General features: G+C 32.1%; 3 protein-coding genes across 4 annotated transcripts; 2 read left to right on the top strand and 1 right to left on the bottom strand.

Annotated features, from left to right (window-relative positions):
• The first annotated feature begins 1,253 nt into the window (after positions 1-1,253).
• On the top strand, positions 1,254-2,956 carry LOC129893197 (scarecrow-like protein 18). Its single transcript, XM_055968687.1, has one exon. It carries the CDS (start codon positions 1,378-1,380, stop codon positions 2,653-2,655), a length of 1,278 nt encoding a protein of 425 aa, XP_055824662.1. The 5' UTR covers positions 1,254-1,377; the 3' UTR covers positions 2,656-2,956.
• A 9,180-nt stretch (positions 2,957-12,136) lies between these two features.
• Positions 12,137-15,915, bottom strand: LOC129891690 (probable protein phosphatase 2C 6). Of its 2 annotated transcripts, XM_055967135.1 has the most exons (5): positions 15,382-15,915; positions 14,315-14,692; positions 13,372-13,489; positions 13,037-13,260; positions 12,137-12,889 (listed from the first exon to the last, which is right to left on the bottom strand). In XM_055967135.1, exons 1-5 carry the CDS (start codon positions 15,664-15,666, stop codon positions 12,374-12,376), a joined length of 1,521 nt encoding a protein of 506 aa, XP_055823110.1. In that variant the 5' UTR covers positions 15,667-15,915; the 3' UTR covers positions 12,137-12,373. The 2 variants fall into 2 exon arrangements, with proteins under 2 accessions (XP_055823110.1, XP_055823109.1); XM_055967134.1 differs by having other exon boundaries at positions 13,037-13,489.
• A 5,340-nt stretch (positions 15,916-21,255) lies between these two features.
• LOC129891689 (uncharacterized) lies at positions 21,256-23,666 on the top strand. Its single transcript, XM_055967133.1, has 3 exons — positions 21,256-22,084; positions 22,705-22,950; positions 23,384-23,666. Exons 1-3 carry the CDS (start codon positions 21,419-21,421, stop codon positions 23,516-23,518), a joined length of 1,047 nt encoding a protein of 348 aa, XP_055823108.1. The 5' UTR covers positions 21,256-21,418; the 3' UTR covers positions 23,519-23,666.
• Positions 23,667-23,889: the final 223 nt, after the last annotated feature.

Here is a 23,889-nt window from a genome sequence, read left to right as displayed (position 1 = left end):
GTTATCTATTCTTGAGTTATCCAAATGTCGGACCTCCACGTCTTATACTTCAAGACATATATTCTCTAGTTTGAGTATATCACTAAATTGCATTCTTAAAAAAATAATTAATCTACTCAAACTAGAGAATATTTGTCTATAGGATTTTTATTTTTTTGAATTAAGACAGAGATGGATAAAGCCATTTGATAGAATAGGATCGCATAATTCATCAACATTCATATCATCATCTTTATTTTTGTCGATAGTCTATTGAAAACAATCTTCTTACACTTTCACATAATGGTATGAATAACATTTGTCACGTCCTACCCTTTTCAGATTTCATTTAAAAAATTTCAGTGAGTATATTGTTGTTTCATTGGGAATTAAAGTAGTTTTAGAAAATTCCTATTTGGTGCTATATTTGGGCAAAAATGCCTTAATTTCAAAAAGTCTTTATTATAAGTTTTTCAAAAAAGTTAAGATTTAATTAATTAAGATACATGGAAGCATATTATATATGTCGGCTGACTAATAGTGTGAAGTTTCACACACGGACAAGCCACACATAATATATGGTCAACATAATGGATATTCTATCCGAATCAAGTCATTATCAACCTAATTGGCATCTTAAGTATAACTACAAAAGCTACTTTTTTAGTTTTTGTTTGCAATAAACTTAAATGCTAATTAGCTTTTGTAGTACTAATTATTCTGCTAGATCTCCTCATCTCAGATTATCCTTGTCTAAAAGAATCATTTCCTTATTTATACTTTATTAGCATTGATTAGTTCTGTCACAAAATCATAGAACTCAGAATTAACTCTTCCTTAACATAGTGTCACATATTTGTACGAGTTCGTTCGATTAGTGGGATAAAAATAATAATCTCGATATATTTCATAGGATTATTTATTTTGTGTTTGGTAATAAGTATTATTTAATTACAGGATTATTTTATCCCACTATTTTGGTAAAAATGATGTCATAAGGTAGATAAAATAATTCAATGAAATATTTTTGTCTATCCCATCCCACCAATCAAACGACCTCCGGAGTATAGTTCCTATATAATTTTCACATCCTCTTATTCAAGTCGACTCTATATTTTTCAAAAATATTACCAAAACGTGTTGAATATTCTGAAAGAAATAATTCAAAATATCAAACGCTGATGTGATAATATTTTTGAAGAGCGCGACCAACAAAATATTTTTCAGATGCCAAAACCATAAATTTCCCCTCCTCCATCATTGAACCCCCTCTGTCCTTCTCCCCAGGCCCCCTTTTTCCCTCTCTCTCTCTCCTTTATTTCTCTTTTCATAAGCATATACTTTCTCTCTCTAGGGTTTTCACTTTCACCTGAAATAGTGTTCTTAAATTTGAATGATATGTTAGGATCCTTTGGTTCATCATCATCTCAATCTCACCCTCATCATGATGAAGAATCTTCTGATCATCAACTGCGGAGATTCACCGCTGCTACTACTATCACCACCACCACCACTACTTCGCCGACTATTCAAATCCGCCAGCTACTCATTAGCTGTGCGGAATTGATTTCGCGGTCCGATTTCTCGGCCGCGAAAAGACTGCTTACCATATTATCAACTAACTCTTCTCCTTTTGGTGATTCAACTGAACGGTTAGTCCATCAGTTTACTCGCGCACTTTCTCTTCGCTTTAATCGCTATTTATCGTCAACCACCAATCATTTCATGACTCCTGTAACTAATATTGTTGAAACTGCTCCAACTGATTCTTCATTAGCTCTAATTCAATCATCTTACCTTTCTCTAAACCAAGTCACACCTTTTATAAGGTTTACTCAATTAACCGCTAATCAAGCGATTTTAGAAGCGATTAACGGTAATCATCAAGCAATTCACATCGTTGATTTCGACATTAATCATGGCGTTCAATGGCCACCGTTAATGCAAGCTCTTGCTGATCGTTACCCTGCTCCTACTCTTCGAATCACCGGTACTGGAAATGACCTTGATACCCTCCGTAGAACAGGTGACCGTTTAGCCAAATTTGCACATTCATTAGGGTTGAGATTTCAATTTCATCCTCTTTATATTGCCAGTAATAATCGCGATCACGATGAGGACCCTTCGATTATTTCCAACATTGTACTTTTACCTGATGAAACCCTAGCTGTCAACTGTGTTTTCTACCTCCATCGCCTTTTAAAAGACCGAGAAAAATTAAGGGTTTTTTTGCATAGGGTTAAGACAATGAACCCTAAAATTGTTACTATCGCGGAGAAGGAAGCAAATCATAACCACCCTCTTCTTTTACAACGATTCATCGAAGCGTTGGATTATTATACAGCTGTGTTTGATTCATTGGAAGCTACATTGCCACCGGGTAGTCGAGAGAGGATGACAGTTGAGCAAGTATGGTTTGGGAGAGAGATTGTTGATATTATCGCGATGGAAGGAGATAAAAGGAAAGAAAGACATGAAAGGTTTAGATCATGGGAAGTAATGTTGAGGAGTTGTGGATTTAGTAATGTTGCTTTAAGCCCTTTTGCATTATCACAAGCTAAGCTTCTTTTGAGACTTCATTATCCTTCTGAAGGCTATCAACTCGGAGTTTCAAGTAATTCTTTCTTCTTAGGTTGGCAAAATCAACCCCTTTTTTCCATCTCTTCGTGGCGTTGAGCTAAGTTCAGGGGTAATTAAGACTACTGATAGTTTAGGATGTATCTCAAGAAAATGCGTGAAGTTTTGGGGGAAAGAAAACCCTAAATAATAAGATTTTCTAACGAGGTTGTAGTAGTAGAAATTTGCATGGTGAAGGACAACGAAGAGGTATTGAATTTTCATGTTTTTTTTGTCTTGTTTTATTTATTGATATGAATGTTTCAAAATTTTAACATAGAGGTCTAGGTTGATGATATATAGTATTTAAGTTAACTAATCTTTGTCTAATGCAAGATCCTGATCAACTTATTTTTATTTTTAATTATTTGTTGATGTTGTTGTTAATGAAAGATTCTCATGTTATAACCAAATTGTTAGGTAAGTTGCACTTTGGAGTGGGAAAATGATGTATATTCCAATTAAAGGTTTTAATTAACCCTACCATATATTGTTTGTTTTATTAATGGTGGATGGTTTCATTATCTTTCACTTTATAATGCTAATCATGCTTCACCGTTTCATTTAGTACTTTAGTTGTAGACTGTAGAGTACATTTTTGTTTATTTTATTATATGATTCCTTATCAAAGTCTTTATCTTGTTGCATTTTCTTATTGTACTTCACAAAAGATTTGTGGTATTAATGGAAAGTGGTCACATTCGGAAAAAGATACGGCCAACAAGAAAGTCACTGTCTCTATTAATGAAAATTGGAATCAAGAAGAAAAATAATTTATTTTTGAGATAGTAATAATTATCATGAATTAAATGATCAATCCAAACAAGTTCTGTACCCTATATATTTTCCTTCCCCTAAAATTTCTTATACTATGAGATTTTGTTTCTTCTTTTAAAATTAAGTGTTTTTTATTTAATGGAAAGATGAGGAGGAAGAGATTCTTGAACATGCATGAGAATTGTTGTTATTGTTGTGTCTTTGAAATAGGACCATAATCAATTGCCCTAAATTGTGCCCAATTGTCCCCTCAACAAAACCATCAAAGTTGTCAAAATAGGGTTATTCTTGTTACCCACTTTGCCCCCAACCCCCCTACAATGGGATCTCTCTTGTGTCTAGTGTTCATCCCTAGGACCACCACTCTTTTAATTTAAATTTACATCTTTTAAGCTTTCATTTATTCATAAATTTAGAATCAGATTTTAAACTTTTACTTCAAATATATGTTTGGCCAAGAAATTTGATTGGAGTTTGAAATTTATGTTCAAAATATTTTCAAGCTCTCAAAAAGGGGCTCAGACAAGTTTTTAGAAGAAATTTCACTTTCATATACAAAAATTTCAAAGTTTTCAAAGTTTCAAATTTTCAACTTCAAAATCTATGTTTTTCTTTATATCATGTTGTAACCATGCCTTGTTTCATCATACTAATCAGTGGTGATTTGATGTAAAGTTAACATATCCTTATGGTTTTTAGGTCAATAAGCAGAGAAGAGATGATAAACTGAAAAGCACTGTATATGGTGGGCAAGAAAAGAAGGAAGAGTTTTTATTTTTTGTTAATTATATATTTTTAATGGCTAGGGAGTAGTAGGTGATGTATTTGACAGGTTGATAAGATGGTTACTAATAGTTGATGTATTGACAACAATTCACGCAAAAGAAACTTTACTTTACTGTACACCTTTTTTTTATCAATTGATGATCATAACAAGAATAAGGGGTTCTATTTTTTCTCTGCATCAATTCTTTGTTTGCTTGTGAGAGTTTTATGTTGATGATAGTGATAACAGAATATAAATATTACTCTCGGTCTTTCAATTTATGTGAAAGTATTTCATTGAATACGTACAAATTTTAAGAAAATATAAAAAAGATTCGTAAAACTTGTGATTTAGAATATAACAATAGGCACCAATACATATTTGGTGGAATTCAACAAGTTGGAATACTTGTGGTCTAGAATAGACTATAAAAATTTCTTTGACTATAAATCATACTTCCTCAGTTTTAATTTGTTTAGAATAGGCTATAAGTACTTCTTGTCTAGAATAGCCTATAGAAATTTCTTTGAATATAAATCATATTTCATAGTTTCAATTTGTTTATCTATTTTTTATTTGACAAGAAATTTTAAAAAGTAAAGAAGACTTTAATTATATAGTGCTAGCTAAACATACGTAGAATATATTAGCATATCTTTTAATCTTATTGTTCTAAACATGTCAGGTGAAAAATTAGAATTAAAAAGTTTTTAAAGATGAAAAGAGTTATTTATTTTTAAACGGGTTAAAAAGAAAAATAAGACAAACAAATTGAAACAAAGAGTTAGATTTAAGTTAAATTAGTAATTTCTTCGTCCCAATTTATGTAGCACACAATTTCTTTTATTTTATCCCAAAAAAATATTACTACATTTCTTTAATCGAAAAAATTTTACTTTAAAATTCTACTCTTTTCGTTAATGAAACAATTTAGAATCATAAAAATGTCTAAGGTTTGTTTTAGATATAAAAAAATGACATTAGGGAGTACTAAATATGAAAAAATGACATTCTTTTTTGAACAGATTAAAAAGATAAAAGAATAAAAATAATTTGGAAGGGTGGTGGGGTGGGTGGGGGGGGAGGGATTATTGTAAAGTGATGGATGGATGCATCATACATATGGTTGATAAGATGGTGCAAGCATGGGGGAAATTATGCAACTTACGTCAACTGAGCTTCCATCCATCTATCTTTTCTGTTGTTGTGTCTGATCAAGAGAATGCTTGTATATACTTATAATCTGGTCTGAAAATTCCTAACTCTTTTTTAAAAATTTAGGTTCCCATCAATGTCTTTTTAGAGGAGCATATTATTATAGGTTAATATATTAAACCTAGGTCCTCGTCTGCTAGGTTTCTAGTTACCCTTTGTTTTTAATTTATCTTCCTTGGTAGGGCATAATACTCTTTTTCCTTGGTATGGTCTCTTTTAAGTTTATGACTTCTTAGTTTAGAAAAAAAGTAATTTACTGGTTATGGATTATTACTTTTAATAAATATTTAAAATAATTATAAAGTTTTGGTTAAAAAGTTATTAGATCTGTGAATCCATAGCTAAAATTTTAGTTTGGCTTGTGTATTTGATATTCGTTTTGTAGTTCTGACTAATATGGATATTTAATATTTACTAAAGAGAAAAGCGTTTTCTACTAGCTCAAACTCAATGTATCTAATTAAGGGTAACGGGGATATGTATCTTCTTTTTTTTGGTAAGAAAGGGATATATCATATTAAGTAATATGGCATGAGAGAGGTGAGACAGAGAAATTTCCAATAGTGATAGTTGAATTTAGGAATAATACATAAATATTACCCTTAATTTGGCTTCAGTAGTAACTATGACCTTTAACTATACTAGTGTACAAGTAGGTACTTTAACTATTCAAAACTTTAACAAATAGACACATTCGTCCTACATGACAATTTATTGTCCTACATGGCGTCCTACATGACAATTTATTGTCCTACATGGCGTGCTATGTGTATTATGCCATTTGGGACACTTGTGTCTACTTGTTCAATTTTATACAAGTTTAACTGTCTACTTGTACACATTCAATGTTGAAGAATAGATGTCAGTTGAAATCAAGTTAAATGACATATTTTGTTTATGTCTTGAATTTATCAAATGGGCCGCCCCAAATATGGAGTTTTCCTTTTTATTTGAATGATCCATTCTTATTATTGAACCTTTGACCTTCGTTTGATTTCGAAGGCAGAGTTTGAATTTAAAATTTCCGACTAAAAATAATAAGATCTTATTCATTGCACCATAACTCTCAGGATAGAATATATACTCAATCTCTTATGATCTTGAATACATGCACGATCATATGGGAAGACCAATCTCCTAAGTTTGTATTCATTATCATAAAGTTTTATGAGTATCTAGCTAAGCTTCTTATTTATTTATTTTTTGATTTGTCCTAAAAAGAGTATTTCTTTCCATACTTAGTTTTTCAATTCTAACATCAATGACAAGTTTATATAAGACCACAAGATTTAATTAAAAGACTTCAATACACATTTTTAATTTAAGATACAAAATTCAGTTCTTTTTCTTTATTTCTTATACTTCGTTTCGTCAAACTAAGAATATTTAAATTTGGACAGAGGGAGGTGTAACTTAAACTCAATTTTATATATATATATGCTTGATTCTAGTTATGAGTGGTTTTTGCATTGACCTAATAAAGAGATAGAAGAGTGGTTATGCAAAGGAATCTAGGTAAAGCTGAGGTTGTGGCGTTAGGGGCAATGTAGAAATTAAAGAAATTAATTATTTATACTAACGATCTATATTATTTGTTTTTTTCCAAGTTAACCTACGTTGAAAAAGGATTGTCTGGTACACTAAGTATTCTACAGTCACGTATGAGTTCAGAGAAGAACTGCACTATTAAGAAATGATGTATGCCATATACTTTGATACAAATATCAGTAATTGATTTCATGACTTGAACCCGTTATCAGTGTAAGAGAAAGGAATCTAGGTAAAGAGGTTTGTGGGGTTGGGGGCAATGTAGTAAAGAAAGGTGTAAAATCCAAGAATTATGTTTCCTCTAATAACAATAGCATATCCTACAATTCGTGCTTTTTGTTTCCTCTCTCAAGATAACTACTTTTGATTAATTATTATTAATATAAAATTAAACTAATGAATGACATCCTTATGGAATCTTACGACTCCGATCTTGTCATATACTATTAAATTACTACTTTACAATATAAATTATTTAATTAATTTGTCACTTGTTAATATGATGCTCCTTTAATTATGCTATAGCTTTTTGAGAAAAAGCAAACTAAAAAACAAAAAGGATATACTTATTACTACAAAAAATTATGCAAATGGGGCATCTTCCCACATTTCTTTTTGTGTTGCTTTTCACATCGTCAAATCCCACAATAATGCTTAATGCCCCCATAACTATAAGTCTTTTTTTAATTATTTTTTTTACTAATTAATGATACATTATTCTATTTATTTAATAGGCATAATGGTTATATCAACATTAGCTTATTTTAGTGAAATTAACATAATTTCAACACCTCAGACATACAGAATTAATGTATCAATATCAAATATTATGGTTTTTAATTAAGTGTTAATAGATTCTCTTTTGTCAGCAAACGTCATTGCATTAATAAATTTATGATATATATATATATATATAGGAAATCAACAATCACATATACATAAAATTAAAATTTTAATCTAATTAAATAATGTAATTTTTCAACGAATAAGGTAACTTCGCCACTGATAAAAAATAAACTCATATTCGAATATATAATTAAATTATAATTAAGATTAAGGTTTATATCCTCTTCAATGTTTCTGTTGTTTTTGTTTGGTAGAGAAGTACATTTTAAATCTATAATGGATAGATATATGAAATTGCCGCAGCAGTTCGAAGAATATTCATATCAAACGTACAAGTAGTTTATGTTAGTTTTAATTGGATGCTCTTTACGAACTAACCATAAACATTAGTATTATATTTTTTATTTTAGGATATAGTATTAAATTGTAATAGTACTTAATGACAAATTAAATTAATGTTTTTGTGGACTTCAGAATATCGAAAACATGGGGACAGTCCCCTCCTAAATCCACGGGTTATTGCGCAAAATAAAATATTAATTCAAGTTTTATTTTTATTATAATAACTTAATCTCAATTAGCATCAATTTTCTCATCAAAAGTCAAAACATAGAGAAATTAAAGAAACAATGAAATGCGGACATCCAGTTTAAGGGAAAAAATGAGAGAGAGAGAGAGAGAGAGAGAAATATAAATGAAGGTATAATTTTTTTAAAAAAATTAATCTACGTGAACGAATTTCTCTCTCAAATTATAAATTAAAGGTATAAATTTCTTTTATATTTATTAACCTATAAAGTTTTTTTTTTATTTTTCATCCGGTGTCTTGTACCCGTATTGGAGTCCTGACTAAATTCGGATCGCGCACTACAAGACTCATTCAGGGATAACCCTCCAACAAGATTGTCTTCATACACATGGCTTGAACCCAAGACCTCTCGTTAAAGGTGAAATAGTTTCACAACTGCACCACAACCATGTTAGTAACCTATAAAGTTCATACATCCGAGTTACCTAAGCTTGTTTCTTTCTCTATTGTTGCGGCCAAATTTTGTTAGGAGAGAGGAAGTGGTGGAATTCAAAATAGGAATAAAAGCTATTTGGTTCGATCGAATTCACTAGTAAATATCCTAACTTCGTGTTTGGGATGGTATGCTTCCGTAAAGGTGTTTCATATAGTTTTCCATCAAAAAAAATATAAATATCATATTATATTATGTAAAATCATCATGAAATTGACAAATTTTATGTTGATCGTTAGTCTACAATATTTTTTTTTCTACTAGTGTTTAAGACAAAAATGTGAGCGAGCTCACCCACATAAACCATTTATAAGATTTATGAAAAGAAATATTTAGCTTTAACTCTCAAGATGGCACGTAAATTGGATCGAATGAATAGTAACATAATGCAATTATGAATGGCAGGAAAATGGTTGGTACATTATTTCAGTTGCAGAGTTTTACATAATTTTGTAAAGTGAAAAGGGGGTATGGGGTGTACTGAATCACAAGTGGATAATTCACATCAAATTGCCATACAAGAGAAATATGTGTATAGCATATATTCTACAAATATATAAATATATATATATATATATACACTTGATAGGTGAGCAGATGAATGACATGTAATCCAAATCAATCATTCCTTCACGTAATAGTTTCATTTTCGAAGTGATAGATCCTTGAGCCACCCCCGACTCCTGCAAGCAACACCCCACCCCACTCCCAACTCATGATGAATGATGATCATTCTTCTTTTTCTCCGGCGTAGATATTTATATTGAGAATCGATTAAATTTAAATTCGCACATTATAAAGCGTGACTTGATTGTATAAAAAAATAAAAAATCAGACCTACTGAATTTTTTTAAAAATAAAAACCGGGATATGTAATTATGATAAATAAGACAAATTCTCTATTATAACAGATAGTAGTATTCTAAAGGACAGTCTGGTGCACTAAAGTTCCCGCTATGCGCAGGGTCCGGAGAAGAGCGCGACCACAAAGGTCTATTGTATGCAGACTTACCTTGCATTTCTGCCAGAGGCTGTTTCCTGTTAGTAGTATTCCGATGATATAAAAACTTCTTACACTGATAATGTATATACTCGTTACAAAAACTCGGAAAGATGATGCTGAAATAAAAAATATTTATAAGTAAATCATAAGTTAAAGGGGGTGAAAGTGACCAACTTATATTTTTGTTATTTGGCTTATTTTAACTTAGAAACCACTTTGCATAAACAACCTCTATTTATCAATTTGAGCAAAGACAAAATGGAGCAAAAAGTTAAGGGTATAGGATTTTGTTCATTTGAGGAAACATTAGTAGCAGATTGGATATTCAGAGTTGTTGTGGGTAAAATGCATTTATTTCACTTTGCATTTATGGCGTATTTTGTATATAGGGCTACCAAGTTTTTTTTTTTTTTTTGGGGGGGGGGGGGGTTAAATTTTGGTATTTTATTGATGAAGTAATGAGTATAAACACCATCTTACACTACTTTGGGCAAAGCTCATTTCCTACATGACCCAAGTAGGAAGGAAATAAACAAACAACCAAAAACAAAACACCTAACACTTTGAACCTCCCTGTCCCATCTATCCTTTTGCTGGAGTTACTCTCAAATAGGGACATTTTAGTTTATCACTATTAATGATTTTTTTTCCCGCTACTTCCAAACTGCTGAAATCTTGGTAATTGTACCCTCTTTTATCGATTGCAGTATTTGCCAAGTAGTCTGCTAGTTGATTTTTTTTCCTGAGAATGTGCTGGAATGTATGTTGTTTGTCCTGTAAGGATGTTTTAATTTCTATCACCATCTCTATGATTCTCCAGGTACATGACCATTTTCCTTCTAGAATCTTGTACAATAGCATAAAGTCTATTTGAATGATTATATTATTGTGTTGTTTCTGCCTGCTATGTTTACATGCTTTTAGAATCGTCTTCGCCTTTGCTAAAATGTTAGTGGTGTTTTCAATAATAGCTCCCTCTGCATACAGTAAATTTCCTCTTTCATTCCTCAAACAAAAGGCATAGATAAAGGAGGGACATGCCCAAATTGTTCAATAGATATGGGCGTGCTACATAAGTTAAGCAACACGCACCAAGCAAACCATATGCCCCCTTCGGGCGGCAATCGGAGTTCAAAATTTAAACTTTATGAATTTTGAATGAGTTGCGAAACAAACCTAGAATGATAAAACAAATAAGAACGAAAACGTTAACACGTGTTATTTGACTTTCTCTATGCCAAAACGGTATAAATGACATATACGGTGTTTCTTGACAATTTCTCGACAAATTTTCTCAACAAATGTCATTTAATTTCCCTTATGTTATTTTTTTTAATTCCATAATTGGGATTCATACAAACCACAGGTAACAGCCAAAAATAATTTTGACAGTGAAAAATAATTTTGTATCATTCCCAGGTCTAAAAGAATAACACTATAACTCTACTATATAGAAAATTCACTCCCATCTTTTTCTTGCTCTTTATTTTTTACTCTAGTAAATTGTACTACAAAAAAATAATACAAATATTGTAACCCTTTTACAATTCCACCATATTCCTGACTTTTACAAGAAAAAAAAATATCTTTGGTTTTATTTATTTAATATATGTCCCTACTCCCACTGCAAAATAGCAACTTGGCAATTGTAGTTTTAGTTGGAGTGCAAGCATAAAAAAGCTGCCAATTCTTGGAATTTTACTTTCCTCACATGTAAACTGTAATTGGGATGATTTGACACACTTGAAAGTCCACCCTTTTTTACCATATTGTTCTTTCTTCTTTCTGGTGTTCTTAGGGAACCTTAATTCTGTTTTACAAATTAGTAGTATTTATTCTGCAATTATATTAAATTTTAGGTACAATAAGTAATGTTATCATGTATGTATAACAATAAATACGACTCAATTGATTATATGAATCTTCACTATTCGTGTTGCCTCATTTAAGAAAAAAGAAGATTCCTAACATTTCAAACAACAAAAAAAATACACAAATTAAACCATCCATTATGATTTATGACAAATTCCAGATCCAACCAATTTGACATTTGGGCTTTGATTGAGCTAAATAATGCAGACAAAAGATTTTGGCCCACACTCTGAAAGAATTTCATAAGGGTATATAGGGAAATAGACCAAATATATTTGATATGGAGTGCAATAGAACTTAGCTCAATGGATCAGAATTCAAAGGAGACCTAAAACACAAATCTTCATTGTTCAGCAATATTCAAAAAATGACCAAAACAACCACCCACCTAGAGTGCACCAGAGGGGGATCTCATCTTGGACATGAAAGTAAAATACTACTCAGTAAAAGAAAATGTTATTTCTTTCTGAGACCTCGCGTCGTACTCAGATGTGATCATCAATTATAAATATCCTACCAAAAAGCATTTCCAATTTGGATAGTCATCAAGCATAGAAGCTGTTTTACATTCCGGGCAATTTTCTAGCCTTTAAGCTTATACCACTACTGCTGCTAACATGTTTTGATTTACAAAATCTTTGAGAAGCACAACATCATATATGCAGAAAATGCTAATACAAATCACTTACATTAGCCTTGGCCCTTGAGGTATCATGCCTTGATGTCTTACTACCATTTCCTCCGACTGGCTGACTTTTTGTCACCAGACAAGAATCTAGGAAGACTAAGAAGGCTATTAACCCTGGTAACTCCGTCGAGGGCTGACCATTCCTGATCTTCTGCAGTTGAAAGGCACTCGGCTAGGCTTCTCTTAGAATGTCCAAGACCCTTATCAGCTAGCGGTTCTTTGATTGACTCGTCAACAGGAACTATCTCACTGGCATCTTTCGTAGTACCTGAATGTTCAAGAACTGCAATATGAGAAGCTGAAACAGTATTACTATCTACACTTTCAAGGTTGCCATCTGTAACAATTGTCTTTTGTGTCGCTGTCACTACGGCATCAGGTGCAGGTACACGGTCCAGGAAAAGGCATACCACAGCACAGTCATCAGTCTTTGATGTGGGGTACTTCAGTCTCCAAGCTCTTGTCGCGCAGTCCACAAGAGCTCGGGCAGCTGTAGCACGACTTGGGGCTGAGGCCACAATATCCACGGCTTCTTTATTAGAAAGGACATCCCAAACCTACAGAGAACAAGCAATTACATCATGAGACAAAGCTAAGTGTTAATAAATGGAAACAGACTAAGAAGGTGAAATTTAGTCTGTGTTTCCAAGAGATTAGATATGATTTTCTTTTTGTAGTGAAATAATGTTAGGTGAAATAAATACCCCATCAGTTGCTAGAACAACAAACTCGTTCCTATCAGTAATGCGGTGGTAATACACATCAGGGACAGAAATTAAACCAAAATCTTTGAGACAAAAATCACCAAATGCTCTGGCCATTGCCAAGCCAGGAGAGTCACTGTTTGGCAACCATACACGTGCAACCTCTGGCTCATCTTGCAGTGCAAAAACCCTGCCTTTGTATTTATGTATTCTAGCAGCTTCTCCTACAAGACAAAACAATTGAAAATTAAATTTAAGCACTTTCTTCAAGAAAAAAAGACAATTAGATTTCAGCTTCTCAGTGGTAATGTATTGAATCAAGAAGAAAGAGAGACTTGGAAGATTAGGCTTCAAATCTACTGTCAACTGTACAGCCATTAAATAGTTGTCTTTGTCTCTAGTTGCCAATACTGCTCTTGAGTCACCAACATTACCAACTATTATGTCCTGGCCCTGAGACACCACCAAATGATCAGTTAAAATGCTTTTGGGATGCTAAGCAATTAGGAAAGAGCTACAATAACAAAATATTTGGCAGAATCATATGAAACCCCTCCCGCTCAGGCTTAATATCTACAAGTAGTATTTCAACATCATGTACAAGTCAAGTGAGAAGTTATAAGAAAATTGCTTCAGTATAACAAATAAATATTTTAGACCAAGAAAATATCTTGATAAATATAGTTAACTACAAGAAGACAATATTACAAAACATCCAGTAGAATGAGAGGGCATTCAGTAGAGAACTTTTTGTCAAGGACTCCATCAACCTACGTATGTAACAAAATTTTATTGAATGATATTTGAATGGATAGCAAGACGCAGTACATAAATGAACTGTATCATGTTTTCATGTTTGATGTAACCCATGTAGTAGTACAGGCAAGGACATCAAAAGTGATAATCCTTCAAAAACAAGGACAATGAATAGCTCACTAATTGCCTCCAGGGATATGATCTAGGGGTAAGCGTGCAGCGCGAGATGTTCTGATTAGGCGCAAGTAATGTGTTTACACCCTTGCCATAGACAAACGACTGATAGTTAAGTGGAAAACAGAGGTTTATCTACAGAGCATAGAACCGTGCGCTACTAGTCCTCAGGGATTTATTGGCTATAAGAAAAAAGTAGCTCACTAATTTACTTCAATAATTACTGCATTCCTATTTATATTTATAAGCACCCAAATATTTTTAATTTTTTTTTATCAGTAAGCAGCCAAATCTCTTTGAAACGTTAGGAAAATCAACCTGGTTTATACAAAATAGCTAAATTATTACCTGCATCACCAAGGAAACAGCAGTTGACCCACTACAGAAACAATCAATAGTTGGGTGCAACTTGAGTTCTTTATCCATCGACCGGAAAGCTTTTAACATTGATCTTTTAAGGGGAAGATGTATTTCTGGGAACTTTTGGTTGCTCTCAGCTTCCATAGCTTCAATCAAATCATCATCCAAGACATCATCAAGATGTGAACCTCCATTAGTATTTCCGTTCTCAGAAGTATTACTTTGATCACCACTGGATTTGACTTGCCACTCTGAACACAGGAGAAACGGAAGAGTATCTCGAACTTTCCTTGCCACCATATGGCCATAGGGACCATGTCCATCAAATACTCCGCAAAAGATTGTATCACTTCTCGAGCAGAAATTCTATTGTAGAAACATTCCAACCAAGTCATAAACTGACCCAATAGATAAGAAAAAATAATTCTTTGTTTTGACAAGAAATGGAGTCAATGAACTGCACCATAAAATAACTACACTTTCGCAGGACTTGAAAATTTCGATGCAAAACTGGAATAGTTAATTGGGTGAAGGAAGTATCACAAACAAGAACTACATAAGTTATTTTGCTAGTCCATCTACCATAATTGATGGATGAGAAGATCATAGATATAACTCTATGCATAAGTAAACGTCAATCTACACACTCGAAATTCAGATGATCCATAATTAAACTTACACCGGCCATCAACCCTCCTCATTTATCCATCCGTGGAACTGGCTATGTGATAGATAATTAAAAGGTTCAATTTTTAGATATCTAAGGTCCTATATGCACAAAATAATTGAGGATTTGGTTACTTATATGACATAGAGGCATTCAACGCAGAGAAAACACAAAATTCCGATGATTCATAAGTTAACTTGCACACCGTCCATAACCTACCACAACCCTCCTCATTTTATCCAGCCTTGGAACAGGTGACAGATAATTAAAAGGTTCAATTTTTCGACATCTAAGCTCCTATATGCACAAAAAGTTAGATGATTTGGTTACTCATGACATAAACAGAAAAACACATAAATTAATTGAAGAAACAGAGAGAATTGAGGACCTCCCAAACGATCATGGCATCTTGATTAGTTCCTTTTTTCCCTTGCTGAGTGTGTAGGCAAGCACGGGAGGTGGCTCCATTCCCCAAAATCCTTCCAGGAATATGATGCAGCCCCTTGTCCTCACCCCCTCCTCCACCAACACCACTTAACTTGCTTAAAAATGTGCTGAAATCGCCACTGTAACTGTTCTTCTTCAACTTGGAATCAGACCTTCTGCTGTCATTCTTACCATCCCACAACCCATCATCGCTCTTGCTTTTACTTGAAGAGTAACAAATTCCCATTCCCCCTTTAAAACTCTCTGATTTTGAAATTTATCAAATAAAATTGTTTTCTGCCAAAATTCAGCTGGATTCACAAAGCATAAAAAAATGAAATTACTAAGACTCGAAGAATTCAGTACAGAAAAATGAGAAACTGAGACAAGGAAATTGATGGATCCAAAAGATTGAAGCTGAAAAACCCTAGAGATTACAAGAAAAAATAATTGCAGAAAGTGATAGAGGGATTCAGATATAATAAAAGAAAAGATTGTAGTAATAATAATCAGGTGAGGATGAGTACCTTCCAATTTATGAATAGTATTACTATTTCTTATTAATATTTATTTTTATTTTGTAAAAACACCATATAATTAGCCATGAAATTTTAAGAAAAAAAATTAAAAATTTTGTGGATTTAAAACAAACTTTAAATACCGTCATTTATACATTGATATTGTGAAATGACAAGTATTCATAAGGACGACATATAAATAGGAATAAAGGGAGTATAAATCATTTCATTAAAACTAAAGATAAATTATTTCATAATTATATATAAAAAAGGTAATGTGATCGAACATATTAAAAATATATAGAGATCGTTTGATAAGATGTATTGAAAAAAAAATCAAAAATACTATATGCATTAACTTTGTATATTGTATTACTGTATTTTGTTTGATTGTATAACTAATACATGGCAATCATAAAATTAGTAATATAAGAATTTTTACTTGCATATATTAACATGATTAAAAATGTAATTGTCCCTTAAAATATTTTTCGCATTCTTTATACTGTATTTGTGAAGGTATTGTTATAAAAAATAAATTAGAAATTATGTAATGCGATGTTATTTTATACACCTTAGCATACTACCATACGTTCTCAATTAATTATATTAATTAACGTTGGTCGTGTGCGGTGAATTGAATTGAATTAAATGCAATTGCAAGTTGACTATATTGTACGTCGGCTCCCTAAGTCCCACGCGGCTACGGCATTCCCTTTAAGGTCAATAATGTCAAATTACAAAAGTAGCCCATTTGCTTTGACAATTTGCTTTGGAACCTTGTTTTTAAACTCTCACGTTTTATTACCTCCTATACATTTGAAAACCTTGATTTTTAGCCCCTTTCTAACTTTTTTCTAATAATCATGGTGTTCGAGCTAATTTGTTCACAACTTGACTAATTACACAAAGTGTCTATTATATCTTGATAAGTATAAGTATTTGACAACTTTGTCCATCATGATTTAGTATATTTTTTTCGACTGAAAAATAGATATGAGACCTTTTGAACCTTATTAGCCATTGAACATTTTTCTTTAGTAATTTCTCTAACCACACTTCGAAAAATCGTTAAACATGAAAAAGTTAGAAAAGGGAACAAAATGTATGTGGCATTTAATTAAACGGATTAGTATATAGTAGGATAATGTATCGTCTTTGACTTCATTAACATATACTATATGAAGAAATTAGTAAACATCTCAAAGGAGAGTCTTTTATGAATTAAGAAGAGTCTGATGAAAAACATTTTTTAAAAAAGGTTCTATGCCGGTTTTCTTTCTCAATATTGTTACTTTATCAACTTAGTTAACATATACTATGTCTATTATACTCCCTCTATTGTCCTTTGTAAAATTATAAATATAATTTTTCAAGTAGTATGATTTATCTCCTAGAAAATATAAAACTTTAATAAATGAAAGGGCAAATATAAAAAAAGTTTCAAACATTCATCTTGAACTTTAAACAATTTAATTATTTTGAACAATAAAAAAAAATTAAAAATTTAATTAATATAAAATAGAGAGTGTACTAATTATTTAGAGTGGAAAATTTAATGCAATGTCAATCAACTAGTTAAAGATAGTAAAGGGAAACTAATAAATCAAACCATAATTAAATGAAAATTATAAGGGGTGGTGGCCATAGGGGACCAATATGTTGTAGTCAACATGTGGGAGACCCTCCAATTTATTACTCCATAAGAAACATCTAGAGGTTCAACCATCTCAATTTTAACAAAAAAAATCAATTCTAAAATGGCATATTATAATTTTTTTAAATTAAATTATAAAAAAAACATTTAAAAAATGTAAAATTGTTATTTTTATTTAAATTATAAATAGATATAAACCATTATTTTCTTTTAAGTTATAACCTCCTCAAGATCATAATCACATGTGACATTTATAAACCATTATTTTCTTTTTAGTTATAACCTCCTCAAGATCATAATCACATGTGACATTTCAAAATTAAAAGAATTATTAGTGTTTTATTCGCGAATTGAATACGGTTTATGACTTATATAATTAAGTTATTTTTCACAATTTTCTATGTAATTGAGGTTTGACTTTTTACTTTATAAATAGAATAATGTATAAAGTAGGTGAATTATAGGTAAAAGTAGCTAAAGTTATAACATCATCTCCTACTAAGAGCTTTTGATAAATAGAATCTTTTAAAAGCCCTATCTTGAACAAAGAGCTGAGAATCCAATGCTACAATTCTCTTGTGCCCTTCAAATATGATACTACTATTAAATATTTTTATTTTATCTATAAATGTATGATTTAGGCCCCATTTGGCCTCAAGTTTTTACATATTCTTAGCAAGTTATTTTTAAAAGAAATTTTGATAAAATTGCACCATGCGTTTGGCCTCAAGGTTTTCCAAATTTTGGTGAAATTTTTAAAAATATTATTTTATATCTGTAAGTTTTAAAAATTATTAAAAATACCCATAAATTTGTGTTATCATTTTATAATGAAGATGTTTCGTTAAAAAAAATTATAACAGAATTGATAACAATCAACAATAACAAAATAACATTATATACAATACATTAATTATTTCATTTAACATATACTTAATGATGAAGAATTAAAAGGATCGGTGGATATTTTTATAGATAAGTTTTATTTAAGAGGGATTCATGGTATTGATTGATCATATTAATGGAGTAAATTGATAGATAAATATTTAGTTAAAATTAATAAATGATTGATGTTTTATAAAATATAAAAATTTGGGGTTATTTTTAAATTTTTAAAACTTTTCAAGTTCCCAAGTTCTACTTTTTTTTAGAACTTGGAACTTGGGGATTTTGCCAAAAATATTTGTTAAGTAATGACAAATTTTATGGACAAACAGAAGTTCCCAAAAATTACTTGGGGCCAAATGCTACATTAATATTTGGTATAATAACTTAATCCCTCAATCATTGATAAGTTTTATTTTAATTTTTGTGATATATGATACAACATATTTAACCTTCTAATAAATTAAAATATTTACTTTTTAAAAAATAGAAAATATTTTATATTTAAAATATAATAAAAGTATCTTATCTTCATGTATAGAGTAACAATACAAGTTCAACTTAACACATGGGCGATTAAATTACAAGATGATTAATAATTTTAAAAAATTGTAAAAATTTCACGAGCAAAGAATCAAAAATGCATATTTCCAATAATTAAAGATTAAATATGATTAGTCAAATATCACATGGATTAAAATAAAAAATTTATTTATGAGATCAAAAGTTCTATTAAATGTAGTACTTTGTATACGTAAGCACTAAGTATGTAAATTTTATGTCGTAAATTTGTTTTTTTTAAAAGAAATTAATATCTAAATCCATACCAAAAATTAGATAATCAAGAACTTGTTTTATAGAGAAAATATTTTTAAAGAAAATTGGGAAAAAATCAACAAAAAAAACAGCTTTAATGTGAACTAGTGTCCTCTTGCCTATTTAAGGTATTGTCATGCTGTCAAATGTCATTTTTAACCGACAAAATAAAAAATGAAATTAGATTAATACCCAATCCAGATACATATAATAGCTACATACACCTAATTTAGTTGTGGAGTATATCCATTTCTGTTGACTATTTTAATGTCCAAAGCATACATGACTTAAGCATTAAAACCACATTTTGTAACTCACTTATCTCATCAAGTACGTGATGAAATAGTAAGTATTTAATTATTTTTAATTAAAAAACTTAAATGTTAAGTAGCTTTTGTAGTTTACATATTCCAAATAAAAAGAAATGTTAATTATAGTTGATTTGCAAAGGGGAGATTGTTAAGAGAATATTGTCTTTACCTTAGCAGATTGAGCAATGTGTCATTGGAGGCATGTTGATACCTTTTGTTATGGCAGGATCAACTATAGGCCTTGCTATATATTTCCTCATTCCAAGGCCAAGGAAACATACTCTCATAATCGTGAAAACAAGACTCAAACAAGAATAAGATAAAGAGGATGAAAAAGCCTAGTAATATCAAACTTGTTTATCCTAAATTTAATTTTCGCACAATTCAAATATATTTTATGATGGATAAGAGAAACTCTCATATAGGTCTTGATAGTACTCTGAGTCGGATTGGATATGATTGGTCTTGGCTAAATCATAATCTTGTTTAAACTTAGGACATCTTGATTTAGTTGTTCCTTCTTTTGAGTTGAGATTCTGAGTTGATTTGATCCTACCCTGATGCATATTTCATCCTGCCATTTTACATACTCGTACATTCCACGTACTGACGTCATTTGGCCTGCATCGTTTCATGATGCAGAGACAGGTACTAGAGATCATCAACAAGCGCACTATTGAGGATCTATTCGCTTCCAGCTAGTTGGTGAGTCCTCCCTGTGTTCGAAGGATACCGCAATTATCTTTTTAGCTTTGAGTTAGTTTACCTTTATTTGATTTGTGGTAACCATGAACCTGTCATTGGCACCTCTTAGATTGTTGACAGAGGCTTCATAGACTAGAGTGTGGATGATGTTGATTTGTTCGTTTTGACTAGTTTCATTCTTACTAGTTGTTGATTGGATATGTAGTTGGCCTTTGGCCTTATTTATGAATAGTATTCTTGTGAGTTGAGTCTTCCACTGATAGAATGTGACTGAATGAAAGTGTGATTGGACTAAATGGTTCGCTTGAAGGCCAACAATGGTTTTCGAGTGCCAGCCACTTCTGGGCGTGACAGCTTAGCCCTGAATCGGATAACCATAAATTTTATGAGAGGTTTGTTCACTCCCCTTTAAGATTAAGATTGTCTATAGAGCATAAATCACATATGTGCCAATGATATATCTAATGTTAAATTAGGACAGAATATCTATATTTGATGCTAGGTTAAACGATGGTCATGAACAAGGCAATAAAAGGATAAAATTGTACTAAGTTCGTAATCAGCAAGCAACAAGTAATTAAAGAAGAAACATCAAAAACACTTGCATACTTCAAACGGCGACATGTTCTTTTTTGTATCAAATAACAAAATTAGGTAAATATATAATCCAAACAGATTTGAGTAACAATTTCATGATTCAAATCGGACTGACTGACTGACTGACGAAGAACATCTCTATAACCTAATATCAATGATTATGTCGGTTGAAGAGTTATTGAGGTGAATAAAATTATATAACATATACAAATAAGGCATAATACAAACTAATTAAATACTTATATACCAAAGGCCTAATGAATTTGACTGTATATTTATTACAAATATTGAAATTGTATAACCATAAGTCTATAACTGATATATTGTACAGCAAATCATAGATATGAATCGAAGAGGTTAAAGTGATCTTTCCGTTATTAGTAATCGAAACAAAAAATTTAATTGGACCTCAAATCAAAACAAATAGCAGATAGCGGGTCAAAACCCAACAAAAGAAATGGGGCTAAACTATCCGAAGGAAGATTGAAACTTGCCTGGGTGTCGAAGAAAATGAGGTTGAGCTTCATTCGACCCATTTCATGTTGCTCTGTTTCATCTCCAGCAACCTCAGTGAAACCTCAAATACCGCTATTTTTAAGGCCATCGGCCTTCAAAACAACCATATCAGACCTCAAAAAATGGCACCTTTGGGCTAAATCCCTAACTTCTTCTGTGGGTTCCACTTTCTTGGAACTGGACAATGGTCCAGACTCAGAATTGTTGTTCAGGGAGCTAAATTGGCTTGTTGAAGATGTAATTGAAACACCCAAGTCGTTCTTGCAACAACCCCACAAAAATTACAATGAAAATAGCTCAGTTTCAATTCGGGCGTCTTTGGAACAACTGTATATGTTGTGGAAACAAAGGGTAGAAGAAAGAAGGCCTTTTCAGTATGTGGTTGGTTGTGAGCATTGGAGGGATTTGGTTTTGAGTGTTCAAGAAGGGGTTTTGATTCCAAGGCCTGAGACTGAGCTGATTGTGGACCTTGTGGATGATGCTATTAAGGAGAATGAGGAGTTGAGGGAAGGATTGTGGGCTGATTTGGGGACTGGGAGTGGTGCACTTGCTATTGGGATTGCAAGGATTTTGGGTGGTTATGGTAGAGTTGCTGCTACTGATTTAAGTCCTGTTGCTGCTGCAGTTGCATCTTATAATGTGCAGAGGTATGATTTGGAGGTTAGTATTTTGTGCAATTTGCTTGTTGCTCTTAGTATGGTTTGAAATGAGCTTTGATGAGAGCAGGGATTCATATAGCCGACCCCGACTTGTTTGGGACTGACACGTAGTTGTTGTTGTTGCTCTTAGTATGGTTTGAAATGAGCTTAAATGAAAGCGGGAATTCATATAATCGACCCCAACTTGTTTGGGACTGAGGCGCAGTTGTTGCTTGTTGCTCTTAGTATGGTTTGAACAGCTTAAATGAAGGTTGGGATTCGTAGAGCTGAACCCAACTTGTTTGGGATTGAGGCGTAGTTATGGTTGCTTGTTGCTCTTAGTATGGTTCCTCTTTGAGACTTTACTTCTGTATTACTGTATTTTCATGGTTGATTTTCTCAAGCTGATTGATCTTTAAAGCTAACTGATATAGTTGTAGAATTGGCTAGTTTAGCAAAAGTTGTGATTTTTAAATATTTGTGACTGAAGAAAAATGGGAATTTGGACTTTCTTGATCATAAATCAATATTTTATACATTGTTATAGAATTAGTGAAATGGAGGGTAATCATTGATTAAACTTTTAGGGATGCAAAACTTGAATACATTGTAAACTACATATGTCTTGTTTGTTTGTGCCAGGAAAAAGTCCATGTAAAGCAAGGATCTTGGTTTGAGCCTTTGAGAGATGATGAAGGAGAATTTGTGGGACTGGTCAGTAATCCACCATATATTCCAAGCAAAGATATTGGTGGACTACAAGCTGAAGTTGGTAGACATGAACCTAGGCTAGCGTTAGACGGTGGAGCAAGTGGTATGAATGACCTTATCCATCTCTGCAATGGGGCTGTTTCAATGTTGAAACCTGGCGGTTTCTTTGCATTTGAGGTAACTATCCATGTTCTGGATCAAGCTTTTTACTCTTTCCCGTTTAACTTGTCATTTGATAACGTCAAGCTGTGGCACCCCATTGACTCACAATGACTAATCTTACAAGATGAATTTTAACTTCTCACAAGTCCCCTTGATTTATTCATGAGTGTGCATTCTTTCTAGGATTCTCCACTAGTTTGGCAAGGGTTTAAGTCACCTAAATATTGCAAGAACAACTAATCTGGACTGAAAGATATTACAGGTTTGTAAGAGTATATAGAGACGCAGAATGCTAATTTCTTTCTTAAAAAAAGAATGTTTGCTTATTGACTGTTAAAGAGACATTTAAAGCAGGACCTAATAGGCATGTTTAGTTTTGTACTCTCATTGCAAAAAAATTCTACATTTTATATTTGCTTATTAATGTCCTTTCATCATGTTGCTGCAGACAAATGGTGATGAACAGAGCGAATTCCTAGTCCACTACATTGATACTAAGAAGAAAGGTACCTTCTCTAAAGTGAAGATGGTATCAGATTTTGCCGGCATCCAGAGATTTATAACAGGATTTAGAAGAAGATGATCTATGACATTAGCCAAAGAAATTATACGAGGGAACGCATGTGGAAGAGCCGGGGGTGGGGATTCAGATTCTGTTCTCTTGGGTTTGAACAATTCAGTTTTGCTCTTTGGACTTTACAGAATGATATATTATCTCAGATTGTCTCTGATCTTGTGCAAAGAATCTTTTACTTCTCTATAGGCAAACTTCAGTACTAGACTGTATTCTGAACAAAACTATTAAACTCTTTGCAATTTATGAAATTAGGATCAGATTTAACATGGGCTAGTGTTTCAGTTTGGTTGAAAGATGATTATGATCCAACTAAAATCTTAATTGTTCCCAACGAACCATAACTGTTTAATGCTTATTTGCTCAAACAACGATCTAAA

Source organism: Solanum dulcamara, chromosome 6 (assembly GCF_947179165.1).
Source record: "Solanum dulcamara chromosome 6, daSolDulc1.2, whole genome shotgun sequence".
NCBI classification, from domain to species: domain Eukaryota; kingdom Viridiplantae; phylum Streptophyta; class Magnoliopsida; order Solanales; family Solanaceae; genus Solanum; species Solanum dulcamara.
The sequence above is the reverse complement of the archived record's forward strand: the minus strand, read 5'-3'. Positions and strand labels throughout refer to the sequence as shown.

Coding starts and splice junctions, on each gene's coding strand:
- LOC129893197 (XM_055968687.1), top strand. CDS start 1,378: ATGTTAGGATCCTTTGGTTCATCATCATCTCAATCTCACCCTCATCAT.
- LOC129891690 (XM_055967134.1), bottom strand. CDS start 15,666: ATGGGAATTTGTTACTCTTCAAGTAAAAGCAAGAGCGATGATGGGTTG. Junction 13,490..14,314: donor CTGTTTCCTTGGTGATGCAG/GTAATAATTTAG, acceptor GTGGTGTCTCAG/GGCCAGGACATAATAGTTGG. Junction 12,890..13,036: donor TTGTTCTAGCAACTGATGGG/GTATTTATTTCA, acceptor TGTTCTCTGTAG/GTTTGGGATGTCCTTTCTAA.
- LOC129891689 (XM_055967133.1), top strand. CDS start 21,419: ATGAGGTTGAGCTTCATTCGACCCATTTCATGTTGCTCTGTTTCATCT. Junction 22,085..22,704: donor TGCAGAGGTATGATTTGGAG/GTTAGTATTTTG, acceptor TGTTTGTGCCAG/GAAAAAGTCCATGTAAAGCA. Junction 22,951..23,383: donor GCGGTTTCTTTGCATTTGAG/GTAACTATCCAT, acceptor ATGTTGCTGCAG/ACAAATGGTGATGAACAGAG.